The sequence below is a fragment of the Parambassis ranga genome, chromosome 15 (assembly GCF_900634625.1).
Source record: "Parambassis ranga chromosome 15, fParRan2.1, whole genome shotgun sequence".
NCBI classification, from domain to species: Eukaryota; Metazoa; Chordata; class Actinopteri; family Ambassidae; genus Parambassis; species Parambassis ranga.
The window spans coordinates 2,318,108-2,334,080 of NC_041035.1; the positions used below are offsets into that span (position 1 = coordinate 2,318,108).

At 41.8% G+C, this 15,973-nt stretch overlaps 1 protein-coding gene across 1 annotated transcript in view; it reads left to right on the top strand.

Moving 5' to 3' along the window:
• The first annotated feature begins 1,576 nt into the window (after window positions 1-1,576).
• The window catches only part of slc24a3 (solute carrier family 24 member 3), an 86,117-nt gene continuing 71,720 nt past the window's right edge, over window positions 1,577-15,973 (top strand). Inside the window, exon 1 of the mRNA XM_028423967.1 lies at window positions 1,577-1,875. Coding sequence (XP_028279768.1) covers window positions 1,701-1,875 — 175 coding nt within the window. The 5' untranslated portion in view covers window positions 1,577-1,700. The remainder of the gene's footprint in view (window positions 1,876-15,973) is intronic.

Sequence of the window (15,973 nt, forward strand, 5' to 3'; positions counted from 1 at the left end):
CAAAGGTGAAAGCGCAGCCTCATTGTTTTTAATGGTTAATGGTCACAATGTCCATCCCTTTGAAGCCTTCTGCAGAGCCATCATTACAACAGAAACGTCTACTCATCACTGTGTTTTATTTTCCCAGAGACGCATTTAAGAACTGTAACTGCAGTCATTTTTTAAACTCTGCTTAACTAACATAATAAATCTCTGTAGGTCCAGACGAAAAAAAGACATTACAACTATACAGTGCTTACATATGGTTATATGTTTTTTTTTTGAGGGTGAAATAGTGTAAAAGAAAAACTAATAATAATAGAATTAAACGGATTTTCACCCACTAGTGGTATGCAAATAAACACTGAGAACATCTTCTCATCTCCAATTACACTTCAATCATTCTACTGATCTTTTCTGATACTGTTCGGATACTCATGCACATTCGAGGAGCATGCCAGATCTGTAGTGAGGTTTTTAAAGCAAGTGTCACAATCTGTTTTAGCAGTGTTGCCATTTGCCGTCACTGCTCAGCATTGGTTATAAAGGGAGGAGCCAAATGGTCTTTCTTTAACACAATACATTTTATTATGTTGAGTCCATTACAGGAATGTCAATTAATGGCTTTAATAGCGCACAACAACCTACAAAAATTGCGCATTCCATATATATACATGCATACGTGTGTATTTGGTTTGTGTATTTGCAGCTCATTCAGAATGTAATTGCTCTATAACTTTGGCATCTTAGTGTGAGGCAGATATTATTGGTGTTGTCAAATGAGTGTGTCTTTGTGACATCGCACTGCACTGAGCTTGCGGGCCCACGGTCTGTTATCTCTTTCAGATCACTTCACTTCTTTTCTGTACACTTCAATGCACTCCACTGACAAGAGAGTAAAAAATATATAGCTGGTTCAATACTACTCTGGCTCTCACAGAGTCTCCCCCCTACTTCCTCTTATTGTAACATCTTCATCCCAGCAGCAGGACATCCAAACAGCCGCGGAGCTCCGGCACTTCTCCCTGAACATCTACCCCGAGATCCACCACTCCTGTCCCGGCTTATTCACCCAGGAGACCCGCCCTCTAGCAGACACCGTGGAGTGGCACTTATCGCACATCCTCGTCTATCTTCGTCTATTGCAACGAAGTTACCCGGGAGAATCCGAAGGTAGATTTTCAAAATAAAAGCAGCTAAATTATTGCAGATTGTTAAATCAATCTCGTTCCGTTCTGTATCCACATTAAGCGTCATTTTGTACACGTTTGGCAAAATACTACAATGAGGAATTGTGTATTGATATTGTTATATGTCTTTTGATGATAATGTTATATAAAACTGGGTGGATTGGACGACTCAGACGTGTTGCTCATTTGTGCATTAATGTTCGTATTTTCCAGTAACAATAATATCCCCAAGACACAAAAAATATTTCGAGAAAATGTAACATAAAACAAGGGTTGGCTTGCTGCCTAAAATGTAGCTGAGACGCCCCTGGCTGAACGCATTATTTTGAAAGTCCTACCGGAAGTGTTATGTCTGTGCATTTTGGAGGGCTTTACGAAGCGGCTTCGACGAACCAGTCATATCTTCTCCCGTCGAGTGAGTTCAGGGCTCACACAGCGTACCTCTCTGTCTCTGCCTCCTCGCTTCAGTTCCTCGTACCTTTGCACCACCACCGGGGGTTCCGCCGGAACGCTCGCCGAGAGAAGAGCGCCATGGCCCGCGTGGTGGTTGAAGGGATGCCGGAGACTGCCGGAGGAGTGATGCTGAATCGGCGGAAGAGCAAAGCCAGGCGGAGAAAGCGAAAGGACTTGTTCGCCTTCCAGATGTGCTTTGCGGGGGTACTGCTGGGGCTCGTCGTGGGACTCCAGTCGGTGGCACGGAAAGCAGGTGAGAGGCAGTTTAACCCCTCCCTTCTTTCTGCAGCTTTGGTTTGTTTTAATGTTCATGTGGAGTTTGGGAGCAGAGAAACAGACTGACAGTGGGTACATTTCAGATATGTTTGAGCTCCACAATGTGAGCTGAACATACAGTAAACCTGTGTATGTTCAGATGGGAAATGGTACAAAATGTAAAATATTAGCACAGGAACTGTTAATGCTAACTGTCAGCAGTGTTTTCACAGCTTACATTAACAATCACTGTAAAGAACACAACAACAGAAAGATGCCTTCTTGTAGCTCAACATCTGTAACTAATCATCCCCTGGAAATGGTAGCAGTGACTGTGCTGCTCTGCATTGCCTGAATGACTTTTCTCTACCATTTTGCCTTCAGACAGCTGGTTTGATCAGCTGGGGTACCTGGCAGGCTGTTTGTTCTGATGACAAGCAGCCTTCTTCATCTGAACTCAAACAAGCTGAGAGGATGCAGTTATGTTGTGCATTTGTATATAGTGTGAGGATTCAGACTGTTCAGCAGCTTTATGGGACCAGCTCTGAGCTCAGCCAATGTTTTGGTGTCTTTTGCCAAGTAGGTCTTGTTAATGGTGGAGTCAGCAGTCCAGTGAATGTTGCTGAATATGATCAGGCGTTGACTCACACTTTTTTTTATGCTGGTAGTGAGCTGAAGCTTCTATTTTTTTGGCGTGCAGCATGTGAAATAATTACAGAGGCATCAGACGAATGACAGATGCCTCAAATGTAAGTGCGGAAGGCAAGAAATTGTCATCAGTAACCCCCCCCCCCCCCTCATGGCTTCACAAAAACATGCAGGAAATGTCCCGAGTCTGGGTACACAGTGTGACATTTCTGTGTTCATCCCCAGTGTTTACATCAGCTCAACCTGTGCTCTGAAGAATACGCATCTGAATGAAAAGAAATGTGCTGTAAGTGTGCACGTCACACTACGTAATTGAGTGATGAATAAATGCAGAAAATGATCTCACGTTTTAGTTTATATTGGAATAGCTTATGTCTGGTGTTGTATAGATGAATGTGATGAGTGATTAGGTCTTCTGTGTTGTTACAGACATAGGATAGCAGTGACAGCCCTATTAGACTTTCTGAACTATCGGAGGTGATGAAAGTCACAAAATAATTGTGGTTTTGTTAGTTTGTTTGTTTAAATGTGACTACTCTCTCAAAGTTTTGAGATTTAAAGTTTCCCAAAGGTAAAGTTCAATGTGGAGAAGTGAAGAAATAGTCGTCTTTTTTATAATTTTGTTGTATAAGCCCACATACACATAAATGAAATATATGTACGTTTTTAGAGTCAGAATAAAACTTTCAACTTACGTATTTTTACAAAATTCTATACGCCTAGGTGTCTAAGAATAAAGTAAATCTGATTTTAGTCACTGTATGCTGATTAAAAAGTTAGATATCTGGTATTAAAAAAAGTCAGATATCTTAACAAAAAGTTAAAGTTTGAGCTTAGAAGTCTGGAGGAAAACAGTCAGAATTCTGATCTTAGAATATTAGTAGTTAAGTAAAGGGCCATAGAACAAATATATTGTACAGTGGCATACATCCTCCTCTGTACTCTTTTGTTCAATATAGATATGTCATTTCATGCCACAGTAGCCTGTTTATTGGAATAAAACTAAAATGAATCAAAATCAGAGTAACTCATGCTTATGTAAGCTGCTTTTGCACGAGGTTAACTGTTGGTATAATGTCCTATAACCTCTGCCACCTCATAACACTCCAGCACTGAACTGTACAGTCATTAGACCAGACTCTCCATGTCCAACTCCCCTCAGCTAGGTGTAAATTGACGGTGTTTTCACACACAGATTCACACACAGGGCGACCAGTTCTTCCATCCATATAGCTTTCACACACATGTGGAAGTGTGTGTCTTTCTCTATGGACAGGCATGTGGACAAGCACACACAACTCTTCATCTCCCCTTGTCCTCCATCTGTCCTTATTTTCATCGCCATCCTTTTAACCCCATCTACCACCTCCCGAAATCACAAGGTAAAAGCCAGATCTGTGCAGGACAAAAGCACTATAGGGGGCAGGATTACCCATACGAGTAAGCATGTGTTGCCACTGCTGTTCACTGCTCTGCAATGTTATAATATTGCTGAGTCCCTCCATCATCCATCTGTGACAAACCTAAAAGGCGTGTGTACTGACCAGACAAATGGTCATGCTATGGAGCAGCCACTAATGGCTGCTTGGTATATCTGGTATACAGCATTAGTCTCCAGATGATCTCATTACATAACTTAAAGCTCTTGTCGGTGGGTCCCTGTCTCTTTGCACGCTAGCAGAGGATGGGAGGGGAGAGCGGAGGAGCACAGACGGAGCACTTTGCGCTGACAAAGCCTCGGGACTTGGAGCTGAATTAGACAAAAAGGAAAAGAGACAGGAGTGGAGGGGAAAGAGGCTGTATGTGTGTGTGTTGGAGGCTGGGGGTTGATGTGAAGAGCAAAAGTGGGAGCAAACGAGGACAGCAGTGGCAGTGATGGTGAGGAGGAGGAGGGAGAAAGTGAGATGAAAAGGGTCAGCGGAAGGAGAGAAAAGAAGCGGGGGTGGACGTGGGGGGATCGCCCATGTGTAGGTGGACCAAGTGAGGTTGGGAGTAAAGGCGGCCGTGAGTCAGAGAGCAAGTGTGAGGATGAAACGAGAGGATGGAGAGAGGGCAGCTCGAGCTGCCTGATCTTCTGTTATGTGACCACTCTTCCCCCTCTCCTCTCTGAATATCAGCTGTGCAAGCTTTTTCATAAAAAGTCCAAACTAATAATGCATTTAGCTCGCAGGGAGTTTCTTCAGCTTCTAATGAGTGCAGCGGCCCAAAAAGCTTTCCTAGCAAGTCAGATTAAAGGATAACTCTGCTTTATCACAACGTCTGTGAGCACAGTGACATCACAAGGCACATTTGTTCGAAGAAACATGGCTGTTTTAACAGAATGTGAGCGTTTGGTTCAGTTCTGTTTCCAGGGCTATTACTTCATCATATGTTAAATGTCCATTTTTTTCCAGCCAATTTGCTCGAACATTTCCTCCTACCCTTACGTTTCTCCCCTCACTCCTGCGACACCTGTAGTATTCTTTAAAATGTGTATGGATATTAGCATGTTGCCTACAGTTGCTGCCATTTTAGTCAGATATATTTGACATGTCTCTTTTATGTGAAATCTGACTCCTACTGCTCCATGCTCTGTGCAGAGCGTTGGGTTTTAGTATAGGGTTAAAACATGTTTTCTGTCCTGTTAAGGTTTTTTATTCCAAGTTTCAGTCTCACAGCAGCAGTCTAATCACGTTAAAGCACATTTATATGCATCTCCAATGGTGTGTGTTTATTCACTTGTGGAGATGCGCTCTAATTTCAGGTCTGATCAGGGCTTCAGTATCTAATTGCAATGTCTGCGATATTGTGATCAAGGACTGATAACAAACTGAATCTAACTGAAAATGAACCAGGCTGCACTGTATTTTTCATTTAAAAACCCAATGCCCGTTAGGCAGGGTATGTAATCAGCATGTGCTCCAACACAGAGTAATGCTAGTAACAAGCCTCTAGAGCAGTAAATGTGGCTGTGATTACAGCACACGATGCACACTTAGGAGGCAGGAAGTGTATATCAGTCTATACTGTTGAAACAGCTCATCTTTTAGGATCGTCATCATCGTTAGCATCATCTCGATCATCACCATTTCAATGGTGACAGTGTTTTCAAGCAATTTAATTGACTGAGGCCATTTAATGCTGCCATGTTTACAGCAAAGTAAACATAACTAGCAAAGAAGGATGGAAAAGGATGTTTGCCAATATACAAATAAATACCTCTGCAGTGACATTTAATACCTCCACACACACACATAGATGACACAAGGCAGTATAGTCAGTGTCAACATACCTGTCTATTAATATCTACCATCTATGTCTTTATGTCAGATCTATGTTTTGCCAGTATCATGGTGCATTCCTCAAGACATTATTTATGGCTGATGTCATAAGATAATATTACAGCAAATGTAGTGGAAATGATGTTACCTTGCCCTGTGATGGACTGTTGACCTGTCCAGGGTGTACCCCGCCCCTCACCTTTAGATAGCTTGGATAGGCTCCAGCCCCCCTGGAGCCCCCCTACTGCAGGACAAAGCAGTTCTGTTGGTTTGTCTAACCATTGTCCTTTTCTAGGTTTCTACATCACATTTTATGTTGCACAGTCATTTTTTGCTTTGACAGTGGTTATATGCCTCACTGTGTTCACCCACTGAACAGGCAGACAATTATCAGTTCAAAAGAAGAACATTGAGTTCTTTAAGAAAAGAAAGAAAGAAGTTAAAAATACAATCCTCTGGATATGAACAGTTCTCGGGTGCATTCAAGAAATACTGATCCAGTCAGAGTATACACTTTATTATCATCTGCCAATGATTTGTTTTGTTGCCATTGATGCACTGTTCACTGTGTTCATTTTTCATCTTGTGTCCCTGCTGCCAGTGGGCAGATTCTGACATTTCCCTCAAATGGACTGCCGCTCTTCCCTGGGTGGTGCCTTTATTTGTGATTGACAGGTCCATTAATTAGCTAGTTGGACTAGAGAGAATGCTGACAGAGCTGCAGAGGTAAGCGGCCCACAGGAGGAATATTTTGTCCCACTGGATGCCAGACTAGACAGTTTGTCATAAACAATGACTAAACTGTTCATCTAAACAAACTGAATGTTCTCTATAAATGCAGAGTGTTTGTGTGTATGTTAGATACTGATGAAAAGGTCAGGAACAGGGAAGGACACAAAGGGACACCTCAGCTGTCCCCTCCTCTACATGCCTCCTTCTGGTTTCATAAGACTTTGGTATCTATCAGGGCCTGGATCAGGGGTTGGCTGGTAAAGAAGACCTGTCAGGGACTGGTTCTGTTCCTGTACCTTGATCTGTGATGCAAGCAGTTCAGGACATTGGTGGTGTGAATACAGGACGTAGTATCTAAAGCTGCAACACTGCTTGGCAGACATGCTGTCATGCTGGCACACACCAGGGCGCTGCACTGTCACCTCTTCTGTTCACCCTCTGACATCAACGCCAGCTCAGGAACACTCTACTAAGAGAGGTCCTGGTTGACACTTGAACCGCTGACTGTATTGGAGCAGTTTGTCCTGTCAACAGATACAGTTTCTATATGTTTCTTGTGTTGGCTTCTCATGGGTTTGTGCTTTAACATTTGAGGATGTTAGCGTGAAGTGAGTTACAGTGTGTGGTTTAGTTAAGCATGCCATTGTTATTAGAGAAGTATCATCTCCCACTTCCTTTTTTTAAGAGTTGCTATGTTATCTCAGACAATCATAAATGTATGCATATGAAGCAAAGATGCGGAAGCAGCAATGTTTTTAACACAAGTTTACACTAGCCATGATGTGATGAGTCAAACTTTAGCTAGTCAAGTATTTAGCAGCTAAAGCTTTTGTTCCTGACCTGCTTGAGGACAAATGGAGCTATAGGAGCTAACCTGTTGAACTTCCATTCATTAGGTTTATACAAGCGGGGATCCAGTACAAAATAAATGTTACTGTGTGTCTCTTTGATGTGTAAACAGGTGTTCATTTGCCATTAACAAGTGTGGTACTCAGCTGCTATGACTGTAAACAAAATTGCATCTTAAACTATCATGTAAACACAAGCATACCTTTAATATAAAGCACAGAAGGTGCTTCAACACCTTCCATTCAGCACGTCTAATAAAATGTGTTTATATAAATCCTTTAAAAAAGAAAACTCCATGTCTGACTGTTGTATTGAAGTGTGTAGCACCTTTTGATAGGAACACTGTGTCAATCTTCATCTCTGTGTACCTCAAGCTCTCATACCTCCACTGTCATCCGCAAACACACACATACACACACCCTCGCACCCTCATGGGACTGTGTCTAATTCAGCTGCATCTGGGTCAGCCTGTGTGAACAGAGAGCAGCAAAACCCCCCCAATCTGAGGCAGGCACAAAACAACGTCTCTCCTTCTTCTATCCATCCATTTGTCCCTCCTCTGCCATACTCTCTCTCTATCATTCCCTCCATCTAGCAGCAGCTACTCTCTCATCTTGCCCCTCTCTCCATCCATTTCGGTGGCACTCAGCTATCATTTCAGTATATCCCCCTGTAGTTGTAACCCTTTTGCCCTTCCTAGCATCCCGGCTACGCAGCAGCTTTTCGGCTTTCCTGCTTTTTTTTCACCCTCTCTTGCTCTTATTCTACCACTATCATCAACACACAGTCTTCTACAGGATCAATTCAAGTACAGTTTGCCTGTTGACTCCACCACTGTTGCATTGTCACAAGCATGATATTCTCCTTCCTTTAAGGTCAGGTTTGGTTTCTACCATCTGGTTCTTTAAGTACCAGAGCTTTCTTGGCCACTATCATGACATAGCATCATGTTTCTGTGATAATGCAGCTTTCTTTAAGCTCTCACTGTGTAGTCTGCTACATCCACACTTATTCCAGGGAGGAAGCATATGAGGCAAGTCCATCTCGACAGGGTTCAAGCTGTGTGCTTACAAAGAATGATAACTGTTTCAGCTTTCAAAGATCCTTTGGCTGTTCAGTTAGTCGATGGTTTAAAGTAGCCCGATTTATATTATGATTGACAGATGGTTCATCCAATCACCTGCTCAAACTAACTAGTTTTAAACTGCAACTACTTAGATGATGCTGTGCAGTAAACACTCTGGTGTGGCATTTTAACCTTCCATTACTGTTGGGCTGACTGGATGCTATACTGGCATGTAACTGGCACATTAAATCAGTCTGGCCTAAGACTGACGTCTTTACACTTTGTTGACAACTTTAGTTTGTAGTCCTTTTGAAATTGTCACACTGCTCCTTTAAAGACACAAAATGTTCTCTCGATCTAAAGGGGATTTGCAGATTGAGGTCATAATTCATTGGTGGTTGTTGTTATGGTTGTCTTGCCAGTATGATCAGCACCCTTCACATTTACATACATTTAATCATTTTAATATGAAAATATTGATCGGTTGCATATTGATAGTAATATTATGAACTGTCCATGAGTGAGTATGCAGAAAGGCAAAGATATGAAGTACGGTACACACGGATTAACTTCTCCACTTAGCTGTGAGTGACTGTGCTAAGCACAGATGAACTGACCTTGTTTTGCACATTTAATACATGCACAACAGGGTTATCCAGGCACACAACATCCACACGCAGTCTTTGTAATGTGTTAATGTTTGTCACTTCCCAGAAACACGCAGACACCACTGTGCAGTAAACAGACGTAAAATGCAGGGAGTACAGCAGTTACATGACAGGGAGGAAGTGTGTGTGTGATGAAGTGGTCAGAATATGAGGTGCAAATGGCCTGCTGGCAGTCATCAGGGAATACAGTGTATGGATTTCTCACCCTTGCAGTTGCTTTTTCTTTCTTTCTCTCTCTCTGTCCCCTACTACACAACCCTGATCTGATGGTCAGATTGCACTTCATTATTGGAGCTCTACTTTGTGTCTTTGTGACATTAAGGCCCCGTTCACACTGGAGAAAGTCATTCCAGCTAGGGTAGGATTGTATCTGGATAGTCTTTAATACCCCGTTCACACTGGGGAAAAAAATCTGGCTAAAGCGGGATTCGGGACTATCCAGATGTTTTTTTTCCGAGTGTGAACACCTCGAATCCGGCAGTATCCAGTTTGATTTCAATCCGGCTAGATCTACCTCTCGTAGGTGGATCTAGCCGGATTGAAATCAAACTGGATACTGCCGGCTCAAATGTGGCTCAGGTGTGAATGCAATTGTGGCTAGCGAATCCGGCTAGTGGCATGCTACTTCAAAAAACTGCACGGCGCATGCGCACACGCGGTCCTACCGCAGCCTGAATGGACTCTGTATATTACGAGGCGCCACCTAGTTATTTGGAGGACAGCAAACACGCTGGATGAAGCCGGATTGAGTGCGGACACAAGTGTGTGCTAGCCAGATTTGAAAATAGGTCTGAACGTATCCAGCATAGGCCCTGTTCACACTGGAGAAAGTCATTCCAGCTAGAGTAGGATTGAGCCCAGACAGCCTTTAAGCTGGATGCGTTCAGACCTATTTTCAAATCTGGCTATCACACAAGCGTGTCTGCACTCAATCCGGCTTAATCCGGCTTGTTTGTGGTCCTCCAGACCACTAGGTGGCGCCTCACAATATACAGAGTCAGTTCATGCCACGGTAGGACCACGTGTGCGCATGCGTCGTGCGTTTTTTTGTCAAGTGTCGCTCCCCGTGAACTTGAAGTAGCACATCGCTAACCGGAAGTATCACATCGCTAGACTGATTCGCTATCTGCATTTGCGTTCAGACCTGAGCCACATTTGAGTCAATCCAGCTAGATCCACCTCCATGAGGTGGATTGAAATCAAGCTGGATATAGCTGGATTCGCAGTGTTCACACTCAGAAAAAGGATATAACCAGATACGGCCCAAATCCCGCTCAAGCTGGATTGATTTCCCCAGTGTAAATGGGGTATATGTTTCAGTTTTAATCGACTTGTAATAAGGTAAGCACTTTGCCTGTCTGCTCTCTGTTTTTGATTTTTCCTGAGAATGAACTGCCCGAATGACGGACAAGGTGTACGCTCTCATAATTATATTTCACTTTAACGATGTATGCAGCCACGGTTGTAGTTAACGCTCCACTCTATTATCACACCGGACTGATATAATGCCTCACATTTATAGCTGCATTAAGGAAGCACAGAAGTGTATATCGGCACCATTATTTTAGATTTTCTTTCATCTATAGCAGCAAATGGTGGTGCTGTACTTAAGTTGTTAGGGGGTCTTTACATAGTGAACAACAGTAGGTGGAATGCGAAATGTAAGAGCAGGTTGTTATTAAACCAATCTGTGCTGTAATTCCATGTGGTCACATCACACCAGAGAGGTTTTATGCTGTAGAATGTTCAGTATTAGCTCAACATCTATTTGCATAACAGTAGGTACACAAAAAATGGTCCCCAATAACTGTCAATGGCATAGAGATAATCAAAGTGCAAATAGTGTCACAGAACATTTGTGATGGAAAAAAACAACCTATTCCTAGAGTGCCAATCGACTCTAGGAGTGTTTAGCTTCAAATACAGAAGTGTTAGGTCTCTTATTCAACTTAATTTGTTACTATTGTGACATTCTTGACATGACATTCAATTGAATTTTTTATTATAATGTGCAGAATACTTCACAAACATGCTTGGTGTTATTTAGAAAGTCCTATGAGAAATTACAGGAGGTGGCTGGGGCGAATGTGACATCATGATGCTCTATGGCTGATTGAATAGTCGATATAAGCTAGGATTGTTTATTTTGCATTGTAGGTTTACTAAGGAAAAGGTCACTCCCAACGTACCATCCTAGAACAGTAGAACCTACAATTGGCAGAATCATTTCTTATGTACTTTTGATGCTGGAAACACATGCAAATAATACATGTACATACATTAGGATAGTTTTGCAGGGCAGTGTATTGTCAGCTTTAATGGGGACTCCTCCTAAAAGAGGAAGTTGCATGTTTGATGATGGATTTTTATTGCAACAGTTTGACCAGTCAGGTTTTCACCCTTTCATAAGCAGATGACAGCAGAGATCTGCTGTTTCAAAGGAAATGTGAGTGCTTGGTTATTTATGGGTTGGGAGTTATGGGAGGTTTTTGGTTTTGTTCTCATGTAAGGCAAAAAATAGTATTTAACATTGAAATAGATATAGTAATAACACTAATGAATAAGAAGTGACAGCTATACTGCTTATATGAATGGTAAAATGTCCCAAATGTAATCTTTGATGGTGCCTGTATAAGCTTCAAAGTTCAAAATCTGCTTTGTATAGTTGGTAAGTGAACATATCATATTGAACATATCATAGCATATTTGTTGTAGACGTGAGGTTTGTACTTCAGTAATACTGCTACTCGGTCGGTTGCAGTGTTATCTACAGCTGTGTATGTTTAGGAGGTTGCTGGTGTGATGTAGGTGTGCCGCACATACAATGCATGTGTAATAAAGTAAGACCTGGATTTATTAGATACATAGACAAATATTTGCATTTGAGTCATGTGTGAAAATGTGATTGGAGAGGGTATCAGTGTCACATGGTGTTTTGCAGACTGTTTAGATTCATTCTCTGACTGCGCACAGCAGCATTTAGTTATAGCCCAGTTTAACCTGCAGTGTACCGCCTTCATCTGCCATGGAATACATTCTTGATGACTGAAAAAGGGCTCAAAGAGTTTCCTGACATCTCTGCTGGGAGAAAATCTGTCTAACAGCAGAAAATTACAGCTGTCACATTTGATTAGCCCAAAAAGACAGAATGGAAAATGCTAAACGTCTGACAGGAGGAGGTGTTAGTGATGGATTTTAGTTTTACTGGTTTGAATCCTGTGCTAATAAGTCAATGCTGATACGGACTCCATGGGTCACAGAAAGCAGACTAGATTGCCACAGCTTCCTAGGTACAATGGAACAATGAAATCAGTATCATTGTGTCCGTGCATGCAGACCCCACAGATGAGAGCTTGTCAGATGGGGGGTCCAGAGAGGCTGTAAAGTGTCATTGTGATTGGAATGAAATGTCAGCACTTTCTCTTTTTCCCCTACTCTCATTTAACAATCTACCTTTAGCAGTGGACCAGTGGACTGCAGGTGTGAGTCACTCGGAGCTCATGTGCTTCCATTGAATGAATGTGTGGGTGACAGGTCCACGCTTTTGTCATTGAATACCAGGCATTAACCCCACAGGAGGCCCCCCGAACACACACCTCATACACAGTCGTGTTTGCGCATAGCACTCCGACAGGCGCTGATTATCCTTGATTGGGCTCATTTAAAGGAGAAAAATGCTCCTGTGGGATGTCGCTCATCTTTACATAGATTTCACCATGTGACTGATACAGGAGGGAGGCCACGGTCAGCTAATATTGGCCTCTCACAGATGTATTGGTATTGGTGTATATGTTGACCAATATGTGGATGATATGTGCCGATTTTTATTTTTACAGAATGTTCTACAGAAAAAAGATATACTTGATATAGTGTCATTGCCGAGCTGAAGATGCTGCTACTCCTTTAGAACTCATTTATTTACATGTCAGTGAGTTTACAAACAGTTTGCATCATGGCTGAGCAGATAACCTAACTGTTGCTAAAATTAGAACATTTCATTTGCCATGATTCAAATTATTACATTTTTTTTTCAAGGGCAATATTGACAGTACTGTGGGGGTCATGTAGCAAGAAGCTGTACCAACTTGGCTGCTAAGATTAAGATTTATTTTATCAATCCCTGTGGGGAAATTAAGTAGACGTAATGATGTGCCTCACATGTGACATACAGAAGTACAGTTGAGAGAAGACAGAGTGTGTCTTGCTCAGACTTGAATTGTTTCAAAATTACTGCATTAGCATCTGTTAAACAGTGGTCCAATAGTTTGAACTGCTGCAGTGTAATTAGGAAGTTGTGTTATGGGGTCATTAGAATGTTCAGTAAGCTCAATTTAATAATATGCACACAAACAAACTGATTCTCGCAGGCTTCTGGGAAATACTGAGGTTAACGCATCGAGTCCTGTTTTTTGCTTGTCTATGTTTAATTAAAGCCTGGAGATAAATAATGAATCGACACGGGAGCTGATCCTGTGTGCAACATCATGGCTGCATGGCACTTTGAACTGAGGCAAGACTTTGTGTTGGTGATGCTGAGAGGAAAACACTATGATACAGAACCTCATGCATTTCAAATCAGACTGACAAAGAGGTAGTAACACTGCGAGAATAATGCTACACACAGAATTATGCATGCGAGAGTGCAATAGCACAAGTGTGTGTGCGCGTGCACTTCATAGAAAGCTGCTGAGCTGATAATTAAGTAGCCACTTGGCTCATCCAGCAGTGGCCAAATCTTACACTAAATGCATGTTTGTTTGCAACGTCACTCTTGAATGTCAACTGAAATAATCAGTTTAGGTGGGTCCTCGATAATTTAGTTCATTATTAGTATAGCATATTCCAGAATACAACAAAACAGTAGTGTGGTGATTTACATGTTGTACTTTAGTGGGATAGTATTGTATATTTTAGTATTGTGGTGTGTAGTATAGTACTACAGTATAGCATGTCACAGTATGGTAAGGGTAAAATAGTGCAGCATAGCATAGCGTAGCATTGCATAGTATGTTCTTTGTGTATTTTATATTCAATTTTGGTATTAAAAACAAAGTACACACTATTTAAAGTCTATGGTTTTACTTATAAGGACATAAACATCAATTGGTCAATAGCAGGTTTAAAATGAGGTCAAAAAACCTCAAATGACACATGAGGAATATTACACTGTCATTATTTATTTAAAAAAATGCTGGAGAAGCCATGTATGACAGACAAAGCATGCCCCATAATTTAGCAGGAGTAATCATGTCTATATGACTTTATCAGCCTCTCATATTGTTGTGGAAGAATGTCTGCCTACCGGTACTCAAACTACAATGTTGCTTTAGCTCATTGAGGTTTTTGGGATCTTTTAAAGGTCCCACCACAGAATTTCATACAGACTGAGGTTTGGACTTTGGCTGAGGTGTTACAATGGATGCAACATTACAAAGCTTAAACTGTGCTGCCATGAAAAAGCTTTCTCCTGGCGACCCCTCAAAACCAAAGCAAAACCTGTTTAACCTGACGAGAACTTTAACGTTGAACGTGCCAACTGAGGTTTGTAGAGTCTGGGATGGAGCTGTTGTTTTTCTTTTTGTGTTTCTCTGAGCATTGCACTGTCTGACCTTGGGACAAATTTACTGGGTTGTGCAATTCTGGGAAGATCAGCTTAAATGTTATCCACTTGTGAAATAATCTTTGAAAAATGATGGACTTCTACTTGTTGAGAAATTGCCCTAGAACCTTTCACAGATTGATGGGCAGCAGCCATTGCTCTTCTAACATTGCTGATATCTTATACGTAAAACCATACAGGCTGTATTTTCTTGTGTGATAAAGTGTTGATTTGATTCAAATAACTTGGCATATTACACTATAGTTTATAGCATGGTTAAGTAGTAAAGTATGAAAAGATATCGAATAGTGTTATGTATAGAATGTAGTGTAATTTGTAGCATGATAGAGGCATGATAGAGAAGTATATTGTTATTACAAGAGAAGCAACAAGCCCTCCTATCTCCTCATCTGAAGACCTTTTTGTAGGTGTGAAGAGATTTTGTAGGTATGTCCCGATTGTTCTCGCTCTGTTAAGTCACTGCGTCTCTACCCCTGAGGAGTCACTCTCACGTGTTCGTAATCAAATCATATGGACGTACACACAAACACATTTACAGCTCATTTATGATGGATGAACAAATCCAAGCAGGGGTCACTGAGTCTGTCTGTGGGCCATGTACACTATTAGATCTAGCTGTGATTAAACATTAGGAGCTATTTTCTATCTCTCACTCTCTGTTGCTGTCTCTCTCTCTCTCTAATCTTTCTCTTGCTCATCGTCGCTCCCCTGCTCCCCAAATACGCCCTGGCTAATTCATCACCCGGCTCAAAGCCTATTTTAGCACCCGCCATGTGTATTCTGGGATCCTCGCTTGGCTCAGAGACAGATGAAAGAGGAAGAGTTGAACAGAGGGGTCCATCCCCGAGGAGGAGTACAGCCATTGTATAAGACTGTGTAGACCTGCTGGTCCTTTTTCTTTTTTCCCTTTAGGTTCTCCTTACTCACTTCCTTCCTTCATCTCCTCTTTCCTTCTCTAGTCTGCCGTTCCCCCTCATTGACTGTTAGGCTCATTGTGCCTGTTCTCACCATTAACAAGTGGCTCAGTTTAACACTAAGCACTTTGATCCATTGTTAAAATGGGGGATTTAATGTAATGCTGCAAAACAGTGTCAATGCTAATCTTCACTTTGAGGCCTACTTGGCTTACTTTTCCCTAGATTTTGACTCAGTGCTGTCTGTGAGGTGTAGAAAACAACTGATCCTCAAAACTTACCACAGAAGCAACAATCCATGAACATTAACGTTTCTGACATTTATGTATACCTAATGTC